The 25,998-nt window shown below is 38.5% G+C and overlaps 1 protein-coding gene across 1 annotated transcript in view; it reads right to left on the reverse strand.

The window, feature by feature from the left end:
• LOC150081453 (NADP-dependent malic enzyme-like) overlaps nucleotides 1-22,695 on the reverse strand; it is a 125,016-nt gene extending 102,321 nt beyond the window's left edge. The window contains exon 1 of the mRNA XM_090379310.1: nucleotides 22,509-22,695. Coding sequence (XP_090235436.1) covers nucleotides 22,509-22,616 — 108 coding nt within the window. The 5' untranslated portion in view covers nucleotides 22,617-22,695. The remainder of the gene's footprint in view (nucleotides 1-22,508) is intronic.
• Nucleotides 22,696-25,998: the final 3,303 nt, after the last annotated feature.

Consider the following 25,998-nt stretch of genomic DNA (forward strand, 5'->3'; position numbering starts at 1 on the left):
GATCTCTATGCTCAAGCATCAGGCGCAAAACTCAACCACTGTAAGACCAGCGGCCTATGGGCTGGCAACTGGAAAACTAGAACCGACTCCCCCATCGAATGCACATAGTCCAGCGAGGGACAGAAATACCTAAGTGTGTACCTCGACAATACCCTCCTTTTCTCCCAGAAGAACTGACCCGAATTGCTGAGTCGTTTCAACAAAGTACTCGGGAAATGGAGAAGCGTGTGCGCCACATCTTCGCTGAGAGGGAGAGTGCTTGTGGTCAATCATATGGCGGCAAGCGTTCTCTGGCACACCTTCAAAATTCTCACTCCACCTGTTGACTTCCTCCACCAAATCCAGGCATCTGTCCGAAGCTTCTGGAACAAAACCAACTGGATGTCCTGCTCCAAACTTAGCCAGCCACTTACTCACGGGGGTCAAGGGTTGGTCTCTCTTGACGACAAAATCACAGCATTCCGGATCACCTTTCTTCTTAAGACGCTGCAAACAAAATACCCACATTCCGACACTACGGATAAACTACTAGCAACAGCCACTAGAGGACTATCTCTTTCAACAATACTGAGAATGGATATAGCACCAGCACCACTCAAACTACCGCCGTTTTATAAAGACGCACTATACCGCTGGAAAAAGCTAAACCTTCACCATAATCTTGAGAGAACATTCCTTCCCGGAATACTTTCAGAACCGCTCTTCTACAATAAAAGAATAATAGACCCTGCAAATCATGATATGCTCTTCTTCCCTATGTGGAACTGGGCAGGAATAAGAACCATAGGCGACTTCCTGACACCAAGCGTTGAATGGAAAGGATCAGAAGATTTGCCCATTAAAACCATAAATGCAAAGCAGCAATACAGACATCTAAAATCAGCGATCACACAAGCTCTTCCAGACATCACTATAACTAAAGGGATTGGAAATGTCACTGGATCCTCGCCTACACCAACCTTCATCATCACATCACCAGAAGACACGGTACCTCTGTCTCCTGCACCCTCCAAAAAAGTCTATCAGCTAATCATGTCTCGCCATACAACCACTATTTCCCCGTCATCCACCTGCCAAGCTGTCCCTACACTCCTCTCCACTCGCCACAAGCCACCATTAAAACTTTCAGTGGAACCTTCCGTACAGGACGAAATGTTCCAAATCGGATGCAGACATCCAGTGGAGACTGTGGCACAACATCCTTCCCACCCCAGTCAAGCTACAAATCTTCGGGTTATGCTCCTCAAACTACTGCCTCTTCTGCGCCACTTCAGGTACCCTGGAACACATATACCTGGCATACCCTGTGAACAAGGAACTCGTCAAATACGCTTTGGATGCAGCAAAGCTTGCCTGAAACCACGCCCACCCTTGCCTGAAACCACGCCTACTTCACTCTGAGCAGACAGCACACACCACCTGCAATTTCCTATTGATTTCGGCCAAGGCTGTCATTTACAACTTCTACTTGAAGCACACAAGAAGCAGTGACGACGTGCCTCCTGTCGACAGGAGGCACGTGGAGTGGAGCCTAAGGAGGAAGTTGCAGAGCAGACTTCTACTCGAATTCCACAGCAAAAGACCAGAAACTGTGGATCATCTTAACAGTGAATGGAACAGTGGCGGTCACCTCTTCACCATCACTGAACAGTCCATCACCTTCAACGTGTGACACTTAATATGAGAATGATCCAACGCCAAGAAACTGTTTCTTAATTCCTGAAATTGAAATGTTTGTATTTCATTCTAAAAAGTTTTCTTTATCTTTCCTTTTTTTGCTTTGTACATAGAATGTAAATAGTTGTTGTTGAAAATGTATCTACTGTTCACGTTTTAATAAAAAAAAAATAAAAATAAATATATATATATCTGTACCGGGCTATTACTCCCCCCCCCCCATTTTGTTTTTTAATTGGCAATAAATGATTTAACTTATATACAGTATTGTGCAGAAAATAAATAGAAATTCGATTCTTGTCTTTTCCATTACCAGCTTGGCTTCAGTGAAAGCACCAGAAATTACTTCTTTGTATGTTTATTTTTTAAGCAGTTCGCCAAGCACACAGACTTTGTCCTTCCCTTGAATTTTCCTGTAAATAAACTGAGGTCATTTCTTATCTTCCTTCCGCAAGATCAATTATAGGATATCTGTCCCACATGTGTTTAATAATCGTTCAAGAAAGTTACTAAAAAAGATCAACGGGTAAAAGTGCTTCATGACGTCGAATACAAGCGTGTCTGAAAGTGATACCGTAGATAAACATCCTTGAACCGCAGTTTATACTGATGTTATATCGGTACAGTACAAAGATCATGTGCTGGTTGAGAAAAGGGGGGGGGGAGGAAACGCGTGCATCGCATACAAAAGACAAAAATGCCAAAGTGTTGGTGCTATTCACACGCAGTCTTTCTGCGAAATTTAATTAGGGGCAGCACTCAAACTTGGTTAGAGGGACATTTCGATTAGATCTACCTTTTTAAAGTCAAATGTTCCAGCTGGAATAGGTTGGATTGGAGTACAACAACCAAGCAAGTCAAAAATACGACTGGATGGGCACCATAACCAGCACATCCCAACACAGCCGAGAGGGTAGAAGACTTGCATCATTAATATTAACAACAAAAGAAATAGAAACAAAAACAATAACAAAATTGGATTAAAGATAAACAGCAGATGACTACTGTCACAAACACTAATTTATAGGGAAAGAGTCAATGTCAATAATCGAAAATAAAGTACTACATTTGGGAAATAGTGTAAATGAGTGTGTATATTAAGACTAGATAACGTAGAGTGCTTTTCAGTAATTCTTTTACATGCCAGGTAAAAATAATACCATCAGAAGCAAGGATAGGATCAATGTTTAAGGAATTAATACGTGAAATCAGACAGAGAGGAAGTTGAGTTGAAAAATAAGTTAGGCTTCAGTTGGCGTGATCTCAGGGAATGTTCCATCAAATCACTTCCCAAATAACAGGTAATTAACTTTCGAATTGAAGAGTTTTCTGAGGAGGGATAAATTTGACTTCAGAATTTCAATTTTCATATTAATGCAAATTGATAAGAAGTTAAGCATTAATAAGTGAAAAGTAACAATAAGTTGTATCTCCTGTATGTATTTCTGAATGTGTAGTTTTATTCCTTATATATAAAATATGCTTTCGAAACGATACGGTGAATAAATACAAGTATATTGTTACTTCTGCAACACACATTTCGTAATTTTATTATTATTGACTTTTAAGTTTATATTGAAGTAAAATAAAGCAGAAATTAGTATTTATATAGGTATATTAGAAAAGTTCAGTAGAATTTACCTGAAGAAAGATTCTTTTCAAATAATTTTTAGCAATATTCGCACGAAATTTCGTTGCAACAAATGATTCGTTGTAGCAAAATGTTCTCTTTTTTTTTTTTGTTTGCGTTGTAAGGATATAAAAATGCATTTAGAATCTTTAGAAATACAAACTTCCCTTCGAAGAGAGAGAGAGAAAAAAAAAAAAAAAAAAAACTCTCCAGGAAGCTCGGGTTTTGATTTCTGCATAACACAGTAAAATTGGCTTAAGAGCAGACACGAAATACTGACGCCTCATGATCTTCGTTGCCTGGGCGCACGTTATAAAATAACAGCACTAAGAATCAAATTCTTAATTTACTCAACAAGAATTTTTTCTCCGCTCAACAACATTTTTTCCCCAAAATATCTAAAACTTTTCCCCACCAAAAAAAGGCTATCTGCATCACCATCACTCTCACGAGATACGAATTTTCTTTTTAGCTGCAGTGACCTTTTTGTTGGCTATTAAGGCGTCGGTGGGGCTGTCAATGCAGAGAAAAGCACAGATCGATTCATGCAACCAGGACAATGACGTCATCGGTTATTTTTATAGCACTAGATAATGTTATTGAACTTTTCAGGCAGATGACAAAATGCCAAAAACCTGAAAACATTATCCGAAATGAGAATAAAACGGATTTAAGAATTTTTAGAATTGCATAAGGTACAGGTGTTCAAATAAAAGCACTTATTTACAATTAGGATAGACTACTTTTTTTTTCTTTTTTTTTTTAAGGTATTTAAGAGATTATACCTAAGATCTCTGTATACCTAATATACAGATCTTTATTCCTTAGATGGTGTTGATTATTATAATGTTCTAGGGATCTCCAAAAACTTTGTTTTTCTAGAAGAATGACATATTCACGAACTTCAAAAACTGATTTACTAAAAAAAAAAAAAAAAAAAAAAAAAAAAAAAGCTTCCCTTTTGCCAATAAATCAAGCAATCTTGCTTAGGAAAAAAAACTAATAAAGCAGTAGCAGTCTCATACAGCGGTATTCTTGCATTTCAATGAAGAAACTCAAATTCTCTTTTTTTTAAAAAATCGTCGTTGTCCTTGCTCAAGGTAGGATCTCGTTACTCAAATTGCCTTCTGGTATCCATTTGAATAAGAGGAGACAATTTGCACGTCTATAGAAATTCTTTCTTACATCTTAGGACTTCAGATATTGAAAGCTTCCTTTAAAGTTCAGTGCTATTTCTGTGATTTTCATACATTTTGTAACCCAACCCAGGTGGAATCACAGTGAAAACTAAAAGCTGGACTCGTAAATAAATGTTACTAACCTTCATTGCTGTCTGGTCCAAGGTCTTTGCTTCATTGTAAACATTTTTCTTGTGTGCCTTTGGGATGCCATAAGACAATACTGCATAGGTAGTCGTGCATAAAGGCCTATCGCGCATGCCTGCTTAATTATGGGCCAGCTAAAGATACCAATGTAGCTGCACTGAGATCGTCTTAACCGACAGGTTTTTGCTCTCCTACTGTATCGAGGTGAGAAGGCCAAATAACGGAGATGACCTGGAACTGCAATTAATTGTTCGGTGCTACCAGAGCTACCAAAGAATGTTCTGATACTCATGAGTGATTTCAATCAATGCAAAAGTAGGCAAGACAGTCCTAATCCGAAATGTGGTAGGTTTGGTCTTGGCACTAGAAATTAACGAGGGAAAAAGATTAATTGAATTTTGTCATCTGAACAGTCTTGTCATATGTAACACCCGAGAAGACTCTACACATGGAAATCTCCTGATCATAAAACAAGGAATCAAATCGATTACATCCTTATTCAGCAAAGATGGCGTTTCAGTTTAATCACGGCGAATACACTTCCTGGTGCAGATTGTGGTAGTAATCATAAGTTACTTCACACCATTCTCAAGTTTAAGCTGAAAAGGATAATGAATACGGTTTTTCCTAGACGACTGGATGTAGAAAATATTGCTAACGATTATATAATTGAAACAAACAATCGTTTTTAAGCTCTATTAGAACTAGATGAAGAAATGCTGCGTGGGAAAATGTGGGAAATACAAAAAGCATTATTAAGGATTCAGCAAATAGATACATTAGAGAAAGGAAAAAGATTAGGAAGCCATGGATTACAGAAGCCACTTTTAATCTTACCGAACAGAGAAGAACTGCAAAAGCTCAGGGCGAACACGGAAACGAAGAGTATCAGGAACTAAGTAAAGTCATCAAGCGTTGTTTTAGCCCAGGACAAACAGGATTATATCAATCGAAAGTGTAAAGAAATTGAATACCGCAACAAACGGAACAACACTAAGAAGATGTATGATATTATTAAGTCCTAAAGAGTAAAGTTCCTTCCAAAACCCAATGTTATTAAGAACTCCAAAGGGGGCAATTTTAACAGAGGAGAACACAATTAAAGGAAGGTGGAAAGAATACTGTGAACAGCTCTTCGTAGCACCTGCTGACACTAATAATCTGCTACTCCGTTTTCAAGGGTGTGATCATGAACCAGTTCCACTGAAGGAAGAAGTCGAAAAAGCCAGAGAACTGACGTGTGGCAAGTCACTTGGAACTGATGAAATCCCAGCAGAGTTGATTAGAGCTACAGGTGTGAAGGGCGCCGAGTTTTTTTTCATAAAATGATTGTAATCATTTGCGAAACGGGACAGTAATCATCAGATTGGAAGAAATCAATTTTCATTCCCGTATCAAAAAAAGGAGATCTGAAAATTTGCTCAAATTACATGTGGACATGTGTGTGTATAGGTAGGGTGGCTCCTAGAACGTCCGTTCAAATCCACCTTGTTTCTTTGTACATTGAACAGACTCTGCAAAACAGGCCAGCGTGTAATAGTGCAATGTTCGTGTAGTTTAATGCATGTTGTGTTATGCTGACCTCTTGGCTACCCAGAAGCAGCTATCACCAGGAAGGCTGCTTCTAGATACTCGTCCACACCACGGAAAGGTGGGCCAGTTCCAGTAGATGGGACGCATAAGGTCTCAGGTTATGAGACAACAACACTTAAAAAAAAAAAATAATAAAAATACGGAACCAATTGTAAAGTAATACTGACGTTATTTCATATGCTGCTGCTATTTCAAAGTATTTTATTTAATTTTAAACATACTTTAATAAATAAATTGTAAATTGGAGGGTCAAAATTTTTATACACACTTTATACTGCATTAAATTGATGTAACGAAGACAGTATCAAAACTTGATACTGTACCTAATTTTTTTTAGGTAGACAAATAAATGCAATAATATAAAGCAAATAAATGATTTTATTATCAACAACTGGGGATATCATGCACTTGTTTCAGCAATGTCTAGCCAGTTTCCATTTCCAAGAAATATCCGTTATTAATTGCATTTACTAGACGAACAGGAAACTCTTCTGTACGTGTACAAAAGAATCAGCGAAAAGATTCTATTTAAGGAAGCGAAAAGTAAGCAATGAAAATAGTGAATATAAATGCTATTTTTATCTATTAACTTTTGTGTTTATAATACTGTACTGAACTTTCAGCTATTGGAAACCACTTAAAATCTATTTTAACCATTAAAAAAAAAAAATTCGTGTGTTGTAATCCACGTTGTCATTCGCCATTTCTAAAAATAAAACAAGCAAATGAATTGATATGTAGCCCATGTAGTTAACATTTGGATGGCAAATGTTGGTAAAAGAATATTTAGCCGACTCACCAAAAAGAACTGTATATAAGTAATGTTGGTATAACTGCATTCAAAACGTAATATAGTTCTTTTATAGCGAGTTCCAAGGTTTTAAAAAGTGTGCTTGACGAAACAGAATGTTTGTGTTCTGCTTTTAGCTCATAATAATAACGCACCACTCAAATGTAGACACACCATTACATGCTGGAACGTAATCGCATGTCTACATTTTTCAGATCATAAAAATAATTGAAAATTAAAACTACGTAAGAAAAGATAAAACACAGAAATAAAAATGTATATCAAGCTGGGAACGATTCAAGTGAATTACTGAATCATTATGTGCATTATTATGTTTTGCAAGGACAATTCAGTTCTAATTTAGGATGGTTGATAATTTAGCAATTAATAATGTTTTTCAGGTTTCTTTTCTCTGTTTTTTTGACCAAATTTCCACTTTTGCCTACCTTTCAAAATCGGAGTGCGAACTTATCAAATCGTCCTCAAATTCACTCTTCAAAGAAAATGAGAAGAGCACCAAGTTCAACTTTCCAGGTGTTTTTATTTCGATTTACCATTTTGAAACAAGATAGCTACCATCACTCAAATGATTGGAATTATCAGTTTAGAGACCTACCCAAACCAAACTCAACGGATAATTTTTATTTCGGGCAGCCATCTTGAAACAAGATGGCGGTCACTAAAGAGAACATTTTGGAATCTGCAGTGGATTTTGAAAGGAAAGATACGCATATAATTTGTGTTTATATGAAACATAAACAGCTTCAGATAACTGAGGTTATATTATATTTTGCCCCCCCCCCCCCCCCCAAGGTGGTACAGATCCACAACTGATTGGAAAAATTTCTTTTTGCCATTTTCAGGAGAGCTAGCGATTTTAATTTAAAGATGGAAAATAATAAAATATCCGACACAGCTAAAAAAAAAGTGTAGAATACAAAAGCAGCAACCATAAAAAATAATTCATATACTCTTTTAAAATGCGTTTGGAATTCACAGGTGTGAAAAACTCTGTACATGATTAGGGTTATACCAGACGTCCCAGGATTTAACTCATAAGAACTGCAAATCATAATGTACTTGAGACTACTCTTTTTCTATGTCAGTATTCTAGATATCACATAGCGAACTCTAGCCAAATGGTCAATAAAGACATATCCACTTACCATTATAGTGTGTATTTGCGGGAATGTGAGTGGCCTAAATAGAGTATGACCAATGTGTCATCAGACTTCGCCTTCGCAATTTGCCCTGGCATTGCACTTCTTTCAAACATTTTAAATTAGTGGGAGGTTAACTTTTAGAGATAAAATTAGATTGCAAAAGCTTCATCCACTACTTAGCCATTGCCTAAAGTGACCAGATGTCCTGGATTTCAGTTGTTTGCCCCACATTGTAAACTGTCCCGGATTGGACATGTAGCCTCTATATTTAATGTTTAACATAATGCAAATCATTTGCATTATGTTTGCCGGGAACAAATGGTACAACAGAAATATTTTTCGGTAGTAAATAAGTTTTGGACATCAACAGAAAAAAAAAAAAAAAAAAAAAACTGACCGTAGAAACGCTGAAAGCAATACTACAAAATAATAAATCGGTCAACTACTGAGTGCTGGGCACTCAGGATGAAGGGTTCGTAGTCACGAATTGTCATTAGTGTAGTATCTCAAAAACAGAGAGCTTTATGGTAACTGAAAAAAGTTTCTAGTACTCCGGCTTGCCCTAAAACTGAGGAACTAACGAAAACGTTGCCTATTTGAATCTTTCCAGTTGCTGTGAATGACAAGGGTGGGAGAAGCGACTTCGACTTCTTCCTGGAGAAGCGAATATAGTCTTAGGGGATAAGCGACTGGCAGGCGAGGACCGTGCAAGACTCCGAGACAACCCCAGCTTTGAAAATTGTTAAAAAATACTTCATCGCAAAATTTATAAATGACCTTTATAGAATTATTAACTAACTATTTAGCCACCTTTTTGTCACCAAAAGGAGAGTTACTTAGTACAAAGAAGCGCGCTATTGAAGTGCAATAAAAAATTGGTTTTTTAATTTTAACACAAAAAAGTAAATGATAGATTTCAATCGGAATAATTTTCCCTTGATAAGCATCGAATAACGCATAGCTAATGTGATTTTAAAATTTTTAGCTCTATTAGCGACGGAAATAGAGGGGGCCACGAAAATTACTCACATTTTCCTGTCCAGCCCCCGATATTTAATTTTAAAAATATTTTAAAATCATATCTTAAACTTGTCGTTGAGCTCTTTCCAAAGATGTATAATAAGCTATAGGTTGTCGACAACATTTGTCTCCCTCCACTTCTCAGACAAATTTTTGTAAACAACGATCGATATGGCATTATATTGGCTCACATGATGTAGAAACCCATGCAAAATTTCAAGTCAATAGGTTGAGTGGTTCCAGAGATACAATGCTGTGACAGACGGACGGACAGACAGACAACCGATGACATTATACGAGTCCTTCGTTAGACTACGGACCCTAATGAAGAATTATTAAAAAAAATTTACTCAGCGGAAAAATATATTTAATTTCTCTTGTTTTTATTGTTAAAAGAACCATGTATTTTTATTGTATTTTCACAGGAAAAAACAACCTTTTTTCACTAAACAAAAATGAAAGTCGATTAAAAACATGACTCCTCTAATAAATGTTTTTTCCCCTTCTAATAAACAACTTTTTCTCAGTTCATGTCCTTCACACAACCTTCTGTTCGTCATGTAGCGTAGCAGTAGTAGCAACATGTGGTGCAAGAAAGCAAGTGTTATGAGCTTATACAGCATCAGCCAAAAAAAAAAAAAAAAAAATCACACCATTCCCTCCAAATGCCTGTCCAGTTCCTCCTTAAATTTATTTAACCTATCAACTTCCACGACGACAGATGGAAGTTTGTTCCAGCAATTAACCACCCGGTGGCTAAAGGCAAATTTCCGCACATCTATTCTACATCTGTCTTTTCTTAATTTGAATTTATGCCCCCTTAGGTTTGTAATCTGAACAAGTGGAAGGATCCCATCAGAATTCAGCGTGCTCAACCCATTGAAGGCCTAATACACCTCAATCAGATCACTGCGCAGGTGCCTAGTCTCCAGCCACTGCAATTTGCAGAACTTAAGCTTCTCTTGGTAAGAGGATCCCTTCATTCCCCTCACCAATCTTGTTGCCCTTCTCTGTCAATTTGCAGAACTTAAACCTTTCTTCATAAGTGCACCCCTTTGTTCCTCTCACCAATCTTGTTGCACTTTTCTGTACTTGTTCTAGCAACTCTATATCCTTCCTAAAATGAGGCCTCCAGACCTGTACGAAGTACTCAAGGCGTGGCCTGACCATTGCCTTATACAGAGGGACAATCACCTCCTTTTCCCTACTAGCAAAATTCCTATATATCATTGACAAAACCCCATGACCTGCCCTGGCAGCCTGTCTGCATTGCTCAGAAAACTTCATATCTGACTGCACAATTACTCTCAGGTCTTTTTCATTTCATACCACCTGAAGTGTAGTACCACACAGTTGGTGCGTTTCTCTGGGGTTACTTCTACCCATATGGAGTACTTCGCATTTGTCAAGGTTAAACTTCAGTTGCCACTTCTTAGCCCATCTGCCCATTTCAAGATCCTGTTGCAGTAGCACACTGCCATTACTGCCATTAACAACTCTGCCAACCTTTGTATCATCTGCGAACTTCGACACAGCCTGATATACCTTCATCAATATCACTGATAAATATACAAAACAACAGTGGACCCAACACTGAACCCTGTGGGACTCCACTAATAACAGTCCACGAAGAGCAGCACCCATTGATTACCACCCTCTGTCTTCTCCCACTCAACCATCCTTTTATCCATTGTAGCAACTTACCCTTAATAACATTCTGCTCCAATTTGTACAATAGTCTTCCATGCACAACAGTGTCAAAAGCATTCCTGAAATCCAAATATATGATATCAAAATTATTTTTTGCATCCAGTTTCTTTGTAACCACATCATAATATCCTATGAAATTTGTTAGACAAGACTTTCCCTTAACAAACCCACGCTGTGTCTAAATTATTGCTGCAGTCTTGTCTAGATGATCCTGCAATGCATCTTTAACCAGTGACTCCATTATTTTACCCGGAACAGAAGTTAAACTAACTGGTCTGTAATTACTCGTATCACCCTTCGATCCCCCTTTGTGAATTGGGGATACATTTGCACATCTCCAGTCCGTGGGATCTCCGTTGAGTCCAAGGATGCTCTCAAAATTATGGCTCAGGGTTTGCTTAGTTGTTTTGCCGCCTCCTTTAATATAACTGGATAGATCCCATCCACCCCAGGTTCTTTTCTTATGTTTAACTTCAACAATTTCTCCTCCACTTTGCTTTCAGTTATTACAAAATCATTAAGTATCCTGCTACAATTTGATAACCTTCTGCCATTTTCAAACCTTAATAATTCCTCATCTGTGAATGTAGATGCAAAATACTCATTCAGTTTGTTTGCTATCTGAGCAGGATCATCAACAGTCGAACCATCGATATCAAGTGGACCAATGAGATTCATCCCCTTCCTTTTAGAGTTAATATAAGTAAAGAAATCCTTGCTGTTTTTCTTAGCATCCTTTGCCAAAGATTTCTCGTAATCTGCCTTTGCCTGCTAACCTCCTTTATGACCTGATTAGAGACTAGCTTATATCTGCCATAGGCTTCTGAGTCGCTTGATAATTTATATGCATCCCATGCATTTTTCTTCTCTGTCACGAGTCTTATTAGTTCATTTGATAACCATTTAGGCCTAAACCTTGAACAATATTTCTTAATAGGTATGAAACTTTTAGTAGCTTCCAAGATTAATTCCTTGAATGCTTCTCCCACTCGGAATTTACTGTTGATTACATCGTCAGTTGATCCCACTAGGAATCAACTGATGACGATCGCTAGAGATATTTTTACACGAGATATTTTCATCCCTAGAGATATTTAACATGAGGGGTACCTTCCTGACTTAAAATATAATATTTCAAAATTTTAATATTTCTTAATATCCTATACATTATATTTATTATCCAATTTTTATTTAGTATAAATTCAAAACATCGTTTTAAATTCAAAATGAAGACAGATTCTCTACAAGAGAAAATCACGATAAATTAGCATTTATCTAATTTTACGGAGATTAGCGGGTCTCGATCACACAAGTTGTCTGTCCAACATGATGAGGGGTCCCATATTGAATTTCAGCCTTTGCGAACCGTTTCTGTTGAAGAAACCAAGTAGCAAAAGTCCTCCGGAGTGGATAATCCGCAGGCTCCAATGATTGGACGCGTTGCAGATGGTATGAACTCATTTGGTTTGTTGACAGTATCCTCCATACAGTGGATTGGGAAATACCCAATCGTTGGCCTATCGCTCGAATACTCGTACTCCGATTGCCTTCTGCAAGACGTAGGACATTCTCCTCATTGTCTGGCGTCCTCGTCGTTCGCTCTCGATTCATGGTACCTCTCTTGAAACAACCAGTCTCACGTAACCTTCTGTGCACACGTGCGAAAGTCGTATGATAAGGAGCACGCCTGTGCGGGAATCGTTCATGGTACAAGCGCAGAGCGGCGGGTCCGTTACAGTCCGCAGCTCCATACGCGAGGTGCATGTCGGCCAGTTCAACGTTTGAATACTCATCCATCCTACTGCCTCGGGAACTGGTTCGCAAATGCTGACTTCCAGCTGGATCGCTGTTCATGCGACCTCCCGTTCAACGTCCTCTACCGCATGACGAAGGCATTTTGGACTCTGCAATGCTATGTGAATCCGATTCGTCTTTGTTGCCCCTACACCTCCTGCAAGTTTGTCGCACTGGTAGTGAATCACCCTGTATATACAGGCTATATTTGTTTTTTGATTTTTTTTTAAGAAGTGTGATATTTTATTTTATAAGTTTAGTTCAAAGAAGTATTATGTATTTAATTCATAATTTGTATGTGAATTTTTTTTATAAATAAAAAAAAAAAAATTTTAAAAAATGTGTGTATATTGTTTCTAGGGGGTTGTAACATTCTCCTCCCCCAAATGCCCCGCATTGGAATACTAAGGATCTGGTCACTTTACCATCGCCTCATCTTTTCGTAAGGGGAAGATTAATCTTTTGGTGTGTAATTTTTTTGAAAGTAGTGCAATACTAGTGCAAACCGTTGAGAAAGCAGTTTTTTACAGCTAATGCTAGCTGTATAAAAAAAAAAAAAAAAAAAAACACCCATACGGGAGGGCAGAATAGTTCTAACTCCATATAATTTAATAATTCTATATATATTTTTAGAATCAATTTATTTTATTATTGATAATCAAATTAAATATTAAATTTATTTAATAAAAATTACCTACTAATATTATAATTTCATTTGTTTGTTAATTAAATAATAATACGTTGCAATTTATTCATCAAAACATTTGTTTACAATATATAAATAATAATATTATTATAATTTTTCCAAAGAAAGGCATGGTACATATATGTTTATTTTACACATTCTTTATACTGAAGCCAAGTTGTCCTCGTATTCGAAGGAGAAAAATGAACATATATGCTGAATAAATAAAATGGAATACTAATGTTTATTGTTTTATTTAAACCAAATTTAATGGATGGCAATTTCTACCAAGTTAACAAAAATATCTATAATGATTAAATAAAGGGTAAAAAAAAACTGCTAATGAAAATGTTTGTTTTGTGAAAGTCAATCATTTGCATTATGAGTACTTAAATTTTAAAAAAATCTAACTTTTTTTTTTTTGCTTTCTTATTATAACCCTACAATAAAATTAAATTTATAACTAGATCTTGCTAAAGGTTCTTTGGACAAGCACAACATAATAGCTCATTATTATGTACATTGGTAGAAAACCATTTCGGTTGACTAAAATGCCATGTCACCTTTCCTTTCCTTTTATCGCCTTTTTTATCCATCGGAAAACTGATAACGGATTAATTTTTCGCGCAACTTTTACCTTGACTCAGTTCGATAACAGTAACAAAGGTGGCTTTATCTTAAACCTCTTCTGTTGATTTATTTCAGGAATTTTTATTTATTATTATTATTTATTTATTATTATTTTTTTACCAGCTAAAGCATTGTTTCTGTATGTTTGATATTTTCCGAAACACAATAGTAGATTTTGAAGTTATGCGTTAGCCCAGCCTGTTAAAAAACATAAAAAAGATACAGATAATCAGTACACTATTTAAGACATAAAAGCCAATTTTCTATATGATCCCTACCCCATTTTTTTCTAGTGCCCTTGCGCAGCACATTTTTCCAACAATTTGTGCCAGCGACCGCAAAATTATTGGATACACACCATAGGAAGGCATTATATGTCACGTTGTTGTTATTTGGTTTTTAGGAGCATTAGCAACTAAGGCCATATTCCTCCGGGAATATGCGGTGGTCATTTCCTGACCTTTCCGCATCCTCCGTATTTGGTGGCTCATGGGGTCGACCCCGGTCTAATCAAGAAGCGTGTGCTACGCACTGCTGCTCCTTCCCACCTGGCTACGGAGGCGCCATATGTCACGTCTATAGGCTTCAATCATAATAGCGTCTCAGCATCTTCTCAGTACCTTTCAATGGATAACAATTTAAATGTTTTAATCTCTGAAACGACTCAAGGCTTCTGGATGTTTTCACACTATTATTCCTTATTTAGGGAGATGCTAGTGATGCTAGTAAGCGAATAACTCAATTTAGATGATTGAGTCGTCCAACTCGATAAGTGACTTGTATTATAAAAAATCGAATAACTGAACGTTCAAAGGATTCGATGGCCAACACCAGTGAGAATCAAATTACTTCATTCTAATGGGCAATTTTAAGTAAAGGACAAATGAAATATTATAACCTCATGTCGTCCGTCAGTCTAAGTGTTAGATATACTAGTGACCATGTTACCTTAAAGTTTGTTTGCTGTGAGAAAATCAGCGACTTAAGAAACATTGCACCGTATACAGGGTGTCTCAAAAATATTGGTAAAAACGTTTAGGGGAGGTAGGTAACATCTAAAGGAATGTGAATCGCATAGGAACCCATAACCGGAAAGGTCACCGTAAGTCGGTAGACGGCGCTGTTCATCAGTTCGCGAGAGGGAAAATTTCTGGTTTACTTATTCAAGCAGTAGTCGCCGCACGAAGAGCATGCATCGATATACGAACTGTGAGCTGGCAGACATGCACCTAGTGTATGGATTAGCAGAGGGAAATGGACGAGCCGCTCAACGAATTTACGGAGAACGCTTCCCAGAGAGACATGTACCGGACCACCGTTTATTTGCGCGTGTGCATCAAAATTTGTGCGATTATGGGTCATTTAGAGGTAACAGGAGTAGTGGGGAAGACCACGTTCGACGCGAACTCCCGCCATGAAAGAAAGTGTGTTGAATGCCGTCCAGAATAATCCTACTACCAGCACACATGTCGTTGCCTCTGCCTTAGGAGTGTCTCGTTGCAGTGTACAGAATGTCTGGCACGACGATTCCTTACACCCCTTTCATCTCCAAAGGGTTCAGTTACTGCTCCCCCAAGATCATCCTGCACGTGTGGCTTTTGCGCGGTGGTTCCTCCAAGAAAGTGTTCAAGACTTGAATTTTCCAGCCTATGTTTTGTTCACGGATGAGGCTTATTTCACTGGGGAAGTCTTATTCAATCAGCACAATGCTCATGTGTGGGCTCACGACAACCCACACGGTGTGCGTCCCCATGCGGCACAACATCGCTTCGCAATAAATGTGTGGGCAGGTATGGTCGGTGACTGCTTAGTCGGCCCATACCTGTTACCATCCCGCATGAACTCCGCTAAATATCGGATCTTTCTTGAACTACCAGGGTTACTTTACGATGTTCCAGCAAATGTGAGACGCAACATTTGGTTTCAACATGACGGGACGCCCGCCCATTATGGAAGGTGTGTTCGTGACCATTTGAACAGGCGTTTTGGGCGTCGATGGATTGGCCGTGTTGGACCCGTTGCCTGGCTCCTACGCTCACCTGATTTATCGAGCCTTGATATCTTTCTGTGGGGGGCCCTCAAACCTATCGTGTATGAATCGCCTGTGGAGACGGAAATGGATCTCGTGGCAAGACTCGTCTGCGCTGCTGCTACTGTCAAAGAAACTCCAGGTGTGTTCGACCATGTCCGTCAATCCATGCTGCGTCGGTGTCATGCATGCATCGCGTCTCATGGTAGAACCTTCGAGCACCTGTTTTAACATCGTGAAATGCATCCATCTCATACTCCATTGTTAATATTATGTCAAATAAATGTTTGCCACTAATTACTCTTGGGTCATTTCTGCTTATTGTGCCTCTGCTACTACTTTCCCGTGACGTTTCCGGTTATGGGTTCCTTGCGATTCACATTCCTGTAGATGTTAGCTACTTCCCCTAAACGTTTGTACCAACATTTTTGAGACACCCTGTATATTATGTCTGTAAATTGTGTATGTTCTGTGGTCGATTTGCCTGTCAGATGAACGCAAAAGTCATTACCCTCGCCTGAGGCCAACTAACTCAGCCGCGTTGTGAAAAAGGCCCATAAAAATTCCTAACGTCATCGACAGGATTCGAACTCAGGGTCTTTTCCACGCGGTGTAGGGAGGACGATAATTCTACCAACTGTGCTACCCGCTTGGGTAGCACAGTTGGTAGAATTATCGTCCTCCCTACACCGGGTGGATCCCACCGGTTCCAGACGCACAAGTAGTTGATGAACTCCTCAACTGGCTGCTTAACCATCTCCATTCATCACTGAAACACGTCGTGTGTGGGGATTTCAACCTCCCGAATACTCAGGGAAACCTCAAGAGGAGACTGAGTCAGCGTCTAGATATATTAGGTCTCAAACTGGTTAGCACACCACCCACGAAGGGCGAAAGCACATTAGACCTTGCGTTCGTGTCAGAAAATTGTGTGGCTAATCTACAAGCAATATATAGTCTGATCATAACCCCATCATTCTCTCTGTGCAAATAGAAATACTCATCACTTCTGGAAGAAGGAAAGTCACAACCAAAACAATTACAGCGCCCAAATACCTTAATCCTGAAAAGTGTGTTTACGCGGCTCAAGCAATCCCTTGGGATGTCCTTGAGGAATGTGATCCCGAACTCGGGATTGACCTGATGACAAGATGGATAGCCACTGTTTCTCTCTATGCTGCAATGAAGAAACTAACCACCACAGAGCATTCAAAGGCCTGGTGGAATCCAAAAGTCTCTGAAAGTTTCCACGTTAAACAGAATTTTCACAAAAAGTGGAAAAACTCCGGTTCACCCTCGGACAGAATTGCCTATTCCCGAGCTAGGGCGCATTTTATTCAGAACAAGAGGGAGGCAATAAAACTTCACCTAGAGGATACCATAAATAAGGGGAAGCCCTTCCATAGAATCCAATCAGAGGACGCCATTGACTCACTCAATATGAGCAGCTGGCTCGACCATATAACTAGGTTCGCTGCTCAGCCAGAATCCACTACGCCAATGGAATTCACAATCAATCCGATTTCGACAGACCCCTTAAATTCAGTTCACTTCACCAAATACCAGCTGATCGACGCAATGAATAGCTTAGCACCTAGGGCTGCATCAGGTGCCTACGGAATTCCTCAGTTTATGCTGAAATGCCTCAGTACATTTGTTGTTGATCCTATCCTGTCGTTATTTAACAAGATCCTTAATCAAAATATTTTTCCTCCTATGTGGCATGTCTATCTAGTAAGCCCGCTGCCGAAAACACGCTCTGCTTCTCAGCCCAGTCACTTCCGTCCAATTTCCTCTGCATCATGCCTATTAAAGCTCTTTGAGAAATCTCTTCTAAGAACATTAACCATCCAAATTATGCCACAACAGCTACCGCAGATCCACTATGCTACCCGGTCAATATCCACTGCTACAAATCTAGTCATCACTACTACCAAGATCCTCGAGGCATCTGAGCACCGTTCGGAAATCACCGTTACGTATATCGACGTCCAGGCAGCATTTGATTCCGTATCCGTTCACGCATTGGCAAGGCTACTACGTGAGTATTACCTCATTGGTGGAGACGTGCTCTGGTTTATTCAGGCAATGCTGGAGAACAGGACCATTATTGTGCGCGATGGCAATCTGCGCTATACCAGGACTATTACAGCTGGATTCCCACAAGGCGGGATCCTATCCGGAATCTTATTCTCAGCTGTTCTCGTGCCATTTGTGACAGGCCGAACTGATATCCTCACCTTTGCCGATGACATAAAACTGTTTACTACCATCAGCCCTGGAGACACTGCTGAATACATCAATACCTTAATCCTTCAGAAAATCCGGAACCTTGAGGCCTTCCTCTCCGGTTTCAGACTTCAAATCAATCCTGAGAAGTGAAAAACAGTTGACTTTCTCTCTCTCTCAGACGGAGCCCAACAATAGTACAACCCATTTTAAGAGGATGGCGATTTCTGCCATCCAACAACATACAGATCTGGGCGTTATTTTTGATCAAAAGCTCTCCTTTCTACCGCACATAGACCACTTGCAAATTGCAAATAAAGTTCTGTCGACTCCGGTGGATGATTAAACAACAACCAGTGAATGTCCATGACCAGGCTGTTGGGACCAGATATATTAAGACGTGTCATACTCTATGGCGCCGAAGTCTGGACTTCAACTGCTACGACCCATCTTAGACGGATTTTCGCGGGGGAATTCTGGCTACTGAAGTGGGCCATATGGAAATTTCGGCTCCCCCCTACACCAAGGACCACCCAAATGGCGGCAGTTCTCAACATGAGACGTCTTCCTGACATCATTCAAGCGAGAAGACTCGTCTTTGCCATCAAAATGATGGTCGGCATTATTTCAGTACCAGATTTCTGGGCTAACTGCGGATGGAGGATCCCGGTCCCAAGCCTTAGGGCTAACCCAATCCTAGAGGCCATTCGAAACCGGTTAAAGCTATCTGATCGGTTCCTACCTGTGCAAATGCTGCAAGACATACAGTCCTTGGACAGCGACCTCTATAAATTTGCAGTCGACAAGGCATATAGGCAGAAAGTATTCGGTCGACTTCCTTCCCAGGACCGCGTCAGAGGACCTTAGAACCTGCTCCCGGAGACCTATTCATTACTGCCTTGAATCCATCATCCCAGTGTTCAAACCTTTCAGGAGTCATAATGCTTCTGTTTTTTTTTTTTTTTTTTGTGTTTATTATGTAAACCCCTGGCTTGTAGCCGTGAAGGGAGTTGTATACAGCAATGTGCTTTCTGTATATAATAAAGAGTTCTTATTCTTCTTATGTTCTGTGATTGTTCCCTTGGAGATGTGGCGATTTATAATTCATCTACTCTACTATAGCAAAAGAAGGAAAACAATAGGCGACTCAAGATCATTCACTAGGCTTTCATCTCCTTGCTCACTCCACAGTGTCAGAATGAAGTGGGCAGGCCTTTTTTATCCTTAATATAGCGTAGTGCACACCAGCACTAATAATCGTAACCACTGTCATGATTCCCCAGGTCTGATTTACTGAATGGTGACTTCGATGGGTTCACTGGGGAGTGGCACTATTTAACTAGGAGGAGCTTGTGTGCGGTGTATTACCATGCGGAAAAATCCAGTATCCTTGATCCTATCTCTCCGGGGGCAAATCCTTGTGATAGTCTCTTAGAATGCGAAGCATTTCGACGTACAGCTCTTTTCGCAGCTCGACTTTCTAGTATTAATTCTGGTGAACGATATCTTTATGGCTAAAATTTCCAAAATCACGTTACCTTTGATCTTGTCCGATTGGAGTTTATGCTGCTTGTACACTAGGTTTGAGTGTTTCATCGACCCCTCACTATACGATTGCGATAACAATCTTAAGTGTTTTATATAGTCTTAGTAGCACCCAAATTGTGACGCTGCTCACTCATCGACATTTTACAGTTGCCCCATAAGAAAACCGGAATTTAAAATGTCATCTTCTTACGTACTTAAAAATGGAGTCAATTGGCTCCTGTCAAGTTCTAAACGTGTTTGAACGTGAACAGTACTTCCAGGCAAGCGTGTGGAACACGATATGACATGTTTTCAGCTTTTCCATCTCTGGGAGATGATATTTTTCGGGAAAATTTTTAAATAACATTTTGGACAATGCTTCATATGGCAACTTCCTTTGAATGAAGTATGATTTTAAATAATCCGCACTTAGGTACTCCCTTATTATAGGCAATCGTAAAGCCCTGAGGATTATCGCTTCAACTCTGAAGGCTACTGAAAACAGAAAAAGTTTTTTTTTAGAGTGAAATTATTTCTGGCAGAGTAACGAGCAGGGTATGAAAAGTAAAATTTTAATGAAGACTCTAGACATGGAGATGAGCGGAGTTAGAGGGGTCTTGGGCCAGGATAGAAAGGAATGGTATAAGAGGATTCCAAAAGCTTACTCTAAATAGATTGCATTAAGCTATGGGAGAAGTCGGTAAGACTCAAGTGAATTCAAGCTGGCTCGCGGCAAGTCCATGGATAGGGGCTTGAATGCTTATCTTTGAACTAAAAAAATAACAGTTAAAATGCAAAAATAATCCTCTAGCTTGGCTTACATTATTTATAAATTGCTGTTTTTAAAATAAAAACCAGTTTTAAAATTAAAATCTGTATAATCCAGTATAATAAATAATCCATTTGACAAAGCCTAATGCTGGTTGCTATATAGACTAAAGTCATCATCATCAACCATTTTCAATCCACTGCAGGATGAAGGCCTCTCCAGCAACTTTCCAGTTCCTTCTGTTTTGAGCACTGGCCATCCATTTACTACCCACAAACTCATGAATTTACATGACTAATTACAAAAAAAAAAAAAAAAAAAAAAAATTCAACTCTTAATTCTTTTTCATGAAAAGACCGTCTCCGATCTCGTAAAAGACCATTCTTCAGAATTTAAATGTTTGCTTTTCGAATAAAAGTACTCATTCGTACTACGGTCTGCAAGTCTTCTGCCGGGAAGCGTTTTTTACAGGGAAAGAGCAGTGGATTACTGAAACGAATTGGTCAGGACTTTGAAACTTTATATTTTTAAAAAATTATTTTGAGAGACTTCAAATAAACGGGTGTTTTGTGATGCTACAAAATTTAAAAATGAAAGAAATCCTAAACGTACGACTAATTACATGCTATAATACTGTGGCGTTATACCTTAATGCTGATTTCTACACAAGTTGGACAAAATTTCTTATTGGTCTTATTTACAAGAATTAAGAAAAAGTCGATAGGTCTCAGAAGAAGGAGTACTGTCTCATTATTAATAAATCTGACGGAGAAAATTTATATTACATCATCTCTGGGACCATGATGATAAAAATTTGTCTAATTTCGCTTTTTAAAAAGTAAACTTTTCTTGCGAATTCATTTATTTAAATAAAATTATACTATCTGATGACCAAATAGTCATTTGATTTGAGTTAAATTCAAGATCATGTCAGCCAGAAAAAAACGATTATCCTGTACCTAATTTTACTAGATAAGCCAAACGACAGTATTACGTCGCAGAAGATACGTTTAACAGCCGAGTGGCAGAAGATACGTCTGTATGCTTTCCGATCGATAGCAGGTCTTTTGTGACCTGTTACCTATGTCTACCACACACAAGACAGATTAATGTGGTCATTTGTTTCTTGGTGCGGACGACAGTTTCATAATTCAAACACAAATAATAAAATGGCGCTATTGTGAGGTTTCATTAATAAAATATCTTAATATTTTATAAATGCAATTAATATTCCCCAAATAAATAATTTTAAATATGTATAACATCGTTATAAAATTGCAGGTTTAGTCATATATTATGAAGAGTGTGACTTTGGTCTTCGAGTTTATAAAAATTATTGACTAAGAAATTTTGATTAAAGTTTACATTTTTTGTTAATCTTCTTTCTATATCTGTACACCTGTCCAGTAATTAACTTATTCGGCGAAGTTCTTTCAGTGCGTTTCATCTGGTTTTTCATGCCGATAAATCATATTTTCCAGGTTCAATCAAAGCAGGTTTCCTTAGTGAAAGAATGCGGTTCTGATTTTCTAAAATGATTAATTTAATCATCAAAAATTCGGAAATTTTTACGACGCGCTAAAAAAGTCGAGATAAGTCAGCAGAGAAGCACTAAATTTTCAAATCTAATACGTTTTGTTTGTTTTTACCCCCTCTCAAATGAATATTTTGATTACGCAGTTATATCTCGGGGCGTATTTTACCTCTGAAACTCACTTTTGTACAAATTTTATATCTTGCTCAAAGCATCGTCAGTCGAATTTAAATCACGTTTCTCCTATAATCAAATTTGACAAGGAAAACATTGCTTGCTATATTTACGTATTTTTGGCACACGTGTTTGGTAAGGTTAACTTGGCCTGCGCGGTTATTTACTCTCTTTACTGCGTCTGAAATAAAATCAATACTGCAGTTAAAAAGAGAAAAACCTAGCTTACCTTGTGTAATTTTGGATTCCTCATATACTCCATATTTTTTCCGCCTTGCTGAAGGCACCCTTCACCAATAACACACTCGCAGTGAGGCTTCTGATTGCTGATCCCCATGTCTGGTGAATTCGAAGTGCAGTCTGACGTGCGGGGGCCAACTCGCCATTCTAGTACTTTACGGTGATTTCCCAGTAGACACTGCGCAGATGTCAGCCAAGTAGCACGAGCACAATGCATGCACCGAACTAGTGCGCTTTTTCATATCACAATAGCTATGTCAAATTTTACTCGTGTTTCACGTGGACCACTTTTAAATCATCCCATGGAACTTGTGTTTAAAGGTCCTTAAAAAGTAATACGCAATGTATAAATATTCCATTAATATAATATATTCAAGAGGGTGTAAATTGAGCTATTACGTTGATATTTTAAATGTGAGTAGCTTTAGATAGGTAACCAATATAAATTGCAGCGACAAAAAGGGAAATCGGGTCCCCCTCCCATCCGAAATCTTTGAATCCGCAAAATAAGGAAAATGGTTTAATTTCGTGCTATGAAAAAATAATTACGAACTGGTTCAAGGACGTGTGAGTGTATTTCAGTTTTTCTTCCAACTAATAAATCTCTTCGCCTTTTTTGTATATTATTATAGTTTATAATGGTATAAATCAGAGATGGGTAACTTTTATAATTGGCGGACCAAATAAAATGTCTATGAGGTACACACGTGCCAATGTTTTTTTTTTTTTAAGCTTTCCACGATTTTTAGGATTATTAAAGTGGTGTATAAAAAATTGTCATAAGCTGCTTTATGTTATTTATTGTAATATTTATGCATACACGTACATATAATTAACTTTACTGATAAGAAAAATTAAATACAAATTCATGATAAAATTACAACAATACAATTATAGGAACAAAAACTGCATAAAAATATAAAATTGCATAATATAAAAAATATTTAATGAAAGATTTGATACTGTTTATTTTTATCAGTGAATCGATAACTGGATCGATATTTGTAATAGCAATGCAGAGAGTATTTTCTAAATTTACGTCAGAAATTCCATTAATTCAAAAATATATATAATAAACGACGAGCCGTTTATTATATATATTTTGAAAACGACCTCGGGCCGGATTACGCACGTTCACGGACTGGAGTTGGCCCGCGAGCCGAAGGTTGCCCACCAGTGGCGTAGCTACCACGTAGGCAGGCAAGGCAATTTCCTCCGGGCCCTTTAGGGGACCGGCATCTTTGGCTGTCTCCTCTTTTTGCAATTTTCATTAATTATGTAGGGGCCAGAACATGTTCTTTGCCTCCGAGCCCGAAAAAGGGTAGCTACGCTACTGTTGCCCACCCTTCATATTAACGATTCTTGAAATTAGCGGGAGGGAGTAATGAACAGTTTTTAAAATCTCCTCATGTACATAAAATAAGTAATTGCAAATAATAAGTTTTAAATCAACTGTGTTAATGTAAACCAAGTGCACAGAAATCATAGGATACCGACCTGGTAACCGGTAGGCCCACCTTTCGCCCGGATAACGGCAGTCACACGGCGAGGCATTTAGCCCACTAGGTCACAAAAGCGTTCCACAGGTATTTACATCCATGCTTGCTGCACCGCCGTGCATAATTCCGTCACATTCCTGGGTGGAGGAACCAAAGCTCGAACGGACCTTTCCACAACATCCCAAAGATGCTCCACAGAATTCGTGTCCAGTGAACGGGGAGGCCATTTCATAGTGGTAAAATCTTCGGAATGCTCTTCGAACCATGTTCTAGTCACCATGGCTCTATGTGGAGGCACACTGCCCTGCTGGAAGAGTACATTGCCCTGTGGATGGGTGCACGATGATCATGAAGGGATGCAGATGGTCTGCAAGGATGGACACGTAACCTGGACCATTCAGAGATGCATCTAGACGTACAACAGGTCCCAAAGTGTGCCAGATGAACACGCCCCAGACCATTACCGACTGTCCACCTACCTGAAGAGTTCCTTGTTGACATGACGGGTGGATAGCTTCGTGAGGTTTTCGCCAGATACGCACCCGCCCGTCCACTCGAAATAGCTGGAAACGAAACTCATCGGACCAGGAGACCAGTTTCCAATCATCCAAGGTCCAGTGCCGATGTTCTTTCGCCCAGTTAAGGCGTAGACTCCTGCGTCGTGGTGTTAGCAATGGGATTGGCTTACCACATCACTCTCTTTACATCCTACTCATGACTAAGAAAATATCACTACAAATGGTACTGCCACAGAGGTGTACAATTTGCTCAAGTTAAGTCTTTGGAAATGTGGGTTATTAAATCTTGTCTTAAATCAAAAGTGAATTTGCCCCTCCTTAACTAAAAATTTTAAATTAAAGAAAAAGAACGCAGGAGGCATTCTAAAAAAAAAAAAACCGAAAAGCCTGGTCGCCATGCCCCCTTACGATGATACCTCGACCTGGTCGCCGTGTCACCCCCTTATGATGACACCTAGACACGCCACTGAACAGGGCCGGATTTGAACTTATGATCCTAAGCTATAATATATATTAGGCCCTTCCCCCTCTATCAAATAATAATAAATTAAAAAATTTTAAATTGAAAATAAATTAAATGGGCTGTACGGTTAAACAGGCTTCGATAGACATAATACGTATTATAAAAAGGCAAGTTACATTTGTGCATATTCTTTATTAAATTATGTTAAATAAATAGCAAAATTAAATACTGTAATTAAAAGTTTTTAAAATACATAAATTTTATGTATGTATATCACAAAAATTATTCTTTTCGCATATTCTTTTGTTTCTGTAGAGAGAAAAATAGATAAACGGATAAAAATCAGTAAATAGTGGGATGTTCTCGTTCTACAATTTTGTTATAGTCAAAACCATAACAAAAATTAACCATAATTTTGTATGACATTTATGGTTCACCTGTGACAATAATAAAAAAAAAAAACGATTTTTTTTTTTTAATGGAACGAGGTCCCTTGTAATGGGTGGCCCTAAGCTGTAACTTGTTTAGCTTATATGTAAATCTGGCCCTGATTATAACACTCATAAAGAGGAAAAACTGACAAGTCGCAAAGACATTTCAATTAATAATTGTTTGGAAAGAGGAGAATTTATATCTTCAATAACCGAGAAATAATTAAAAATATAAAAGTAACCGAGAACAATTCATTGTAAATTATTTTAAAAAATAACTAAGTGGACAAAATAGTTTCGAATTTAGTGTAATAGCAAAACCTATAAAGTCTGATATCGCACATCTGATTGTAGATAATAACTATTTTCATGCTACGGGGTGTAACGCACCCGGTCTCCGATTGAATAGGATCCAATACGGGGGTGGCCCTCAGATGATGAATATTGTTAGCAAGGAGGACCAGGTATTCCTAACATTAATTTTTTAACCGGGCCTTGGAGGCCAAAGGGGTTTACACCTTCATTGTAGCTACTTACCGCAGTGGAAAAATCAGCACCACCCTTCATA

The sequence above is a fragment of the Mastigoproctus giganteus genome, chromosome 8 (genome assembly GCF_048544385.1).
Source record: "Mastigoproctus giganteus isolate SK-2022 chromosome 8, ASM4854438v1, whole genome shotgun sequence".
Lineage (NCBI taxonomy): Eukaryota > Metazoa > Arthropoda > Arachnida > Uropygi > Thelyphonidae > Mastigoproctus > Mastigoproctus giganteus.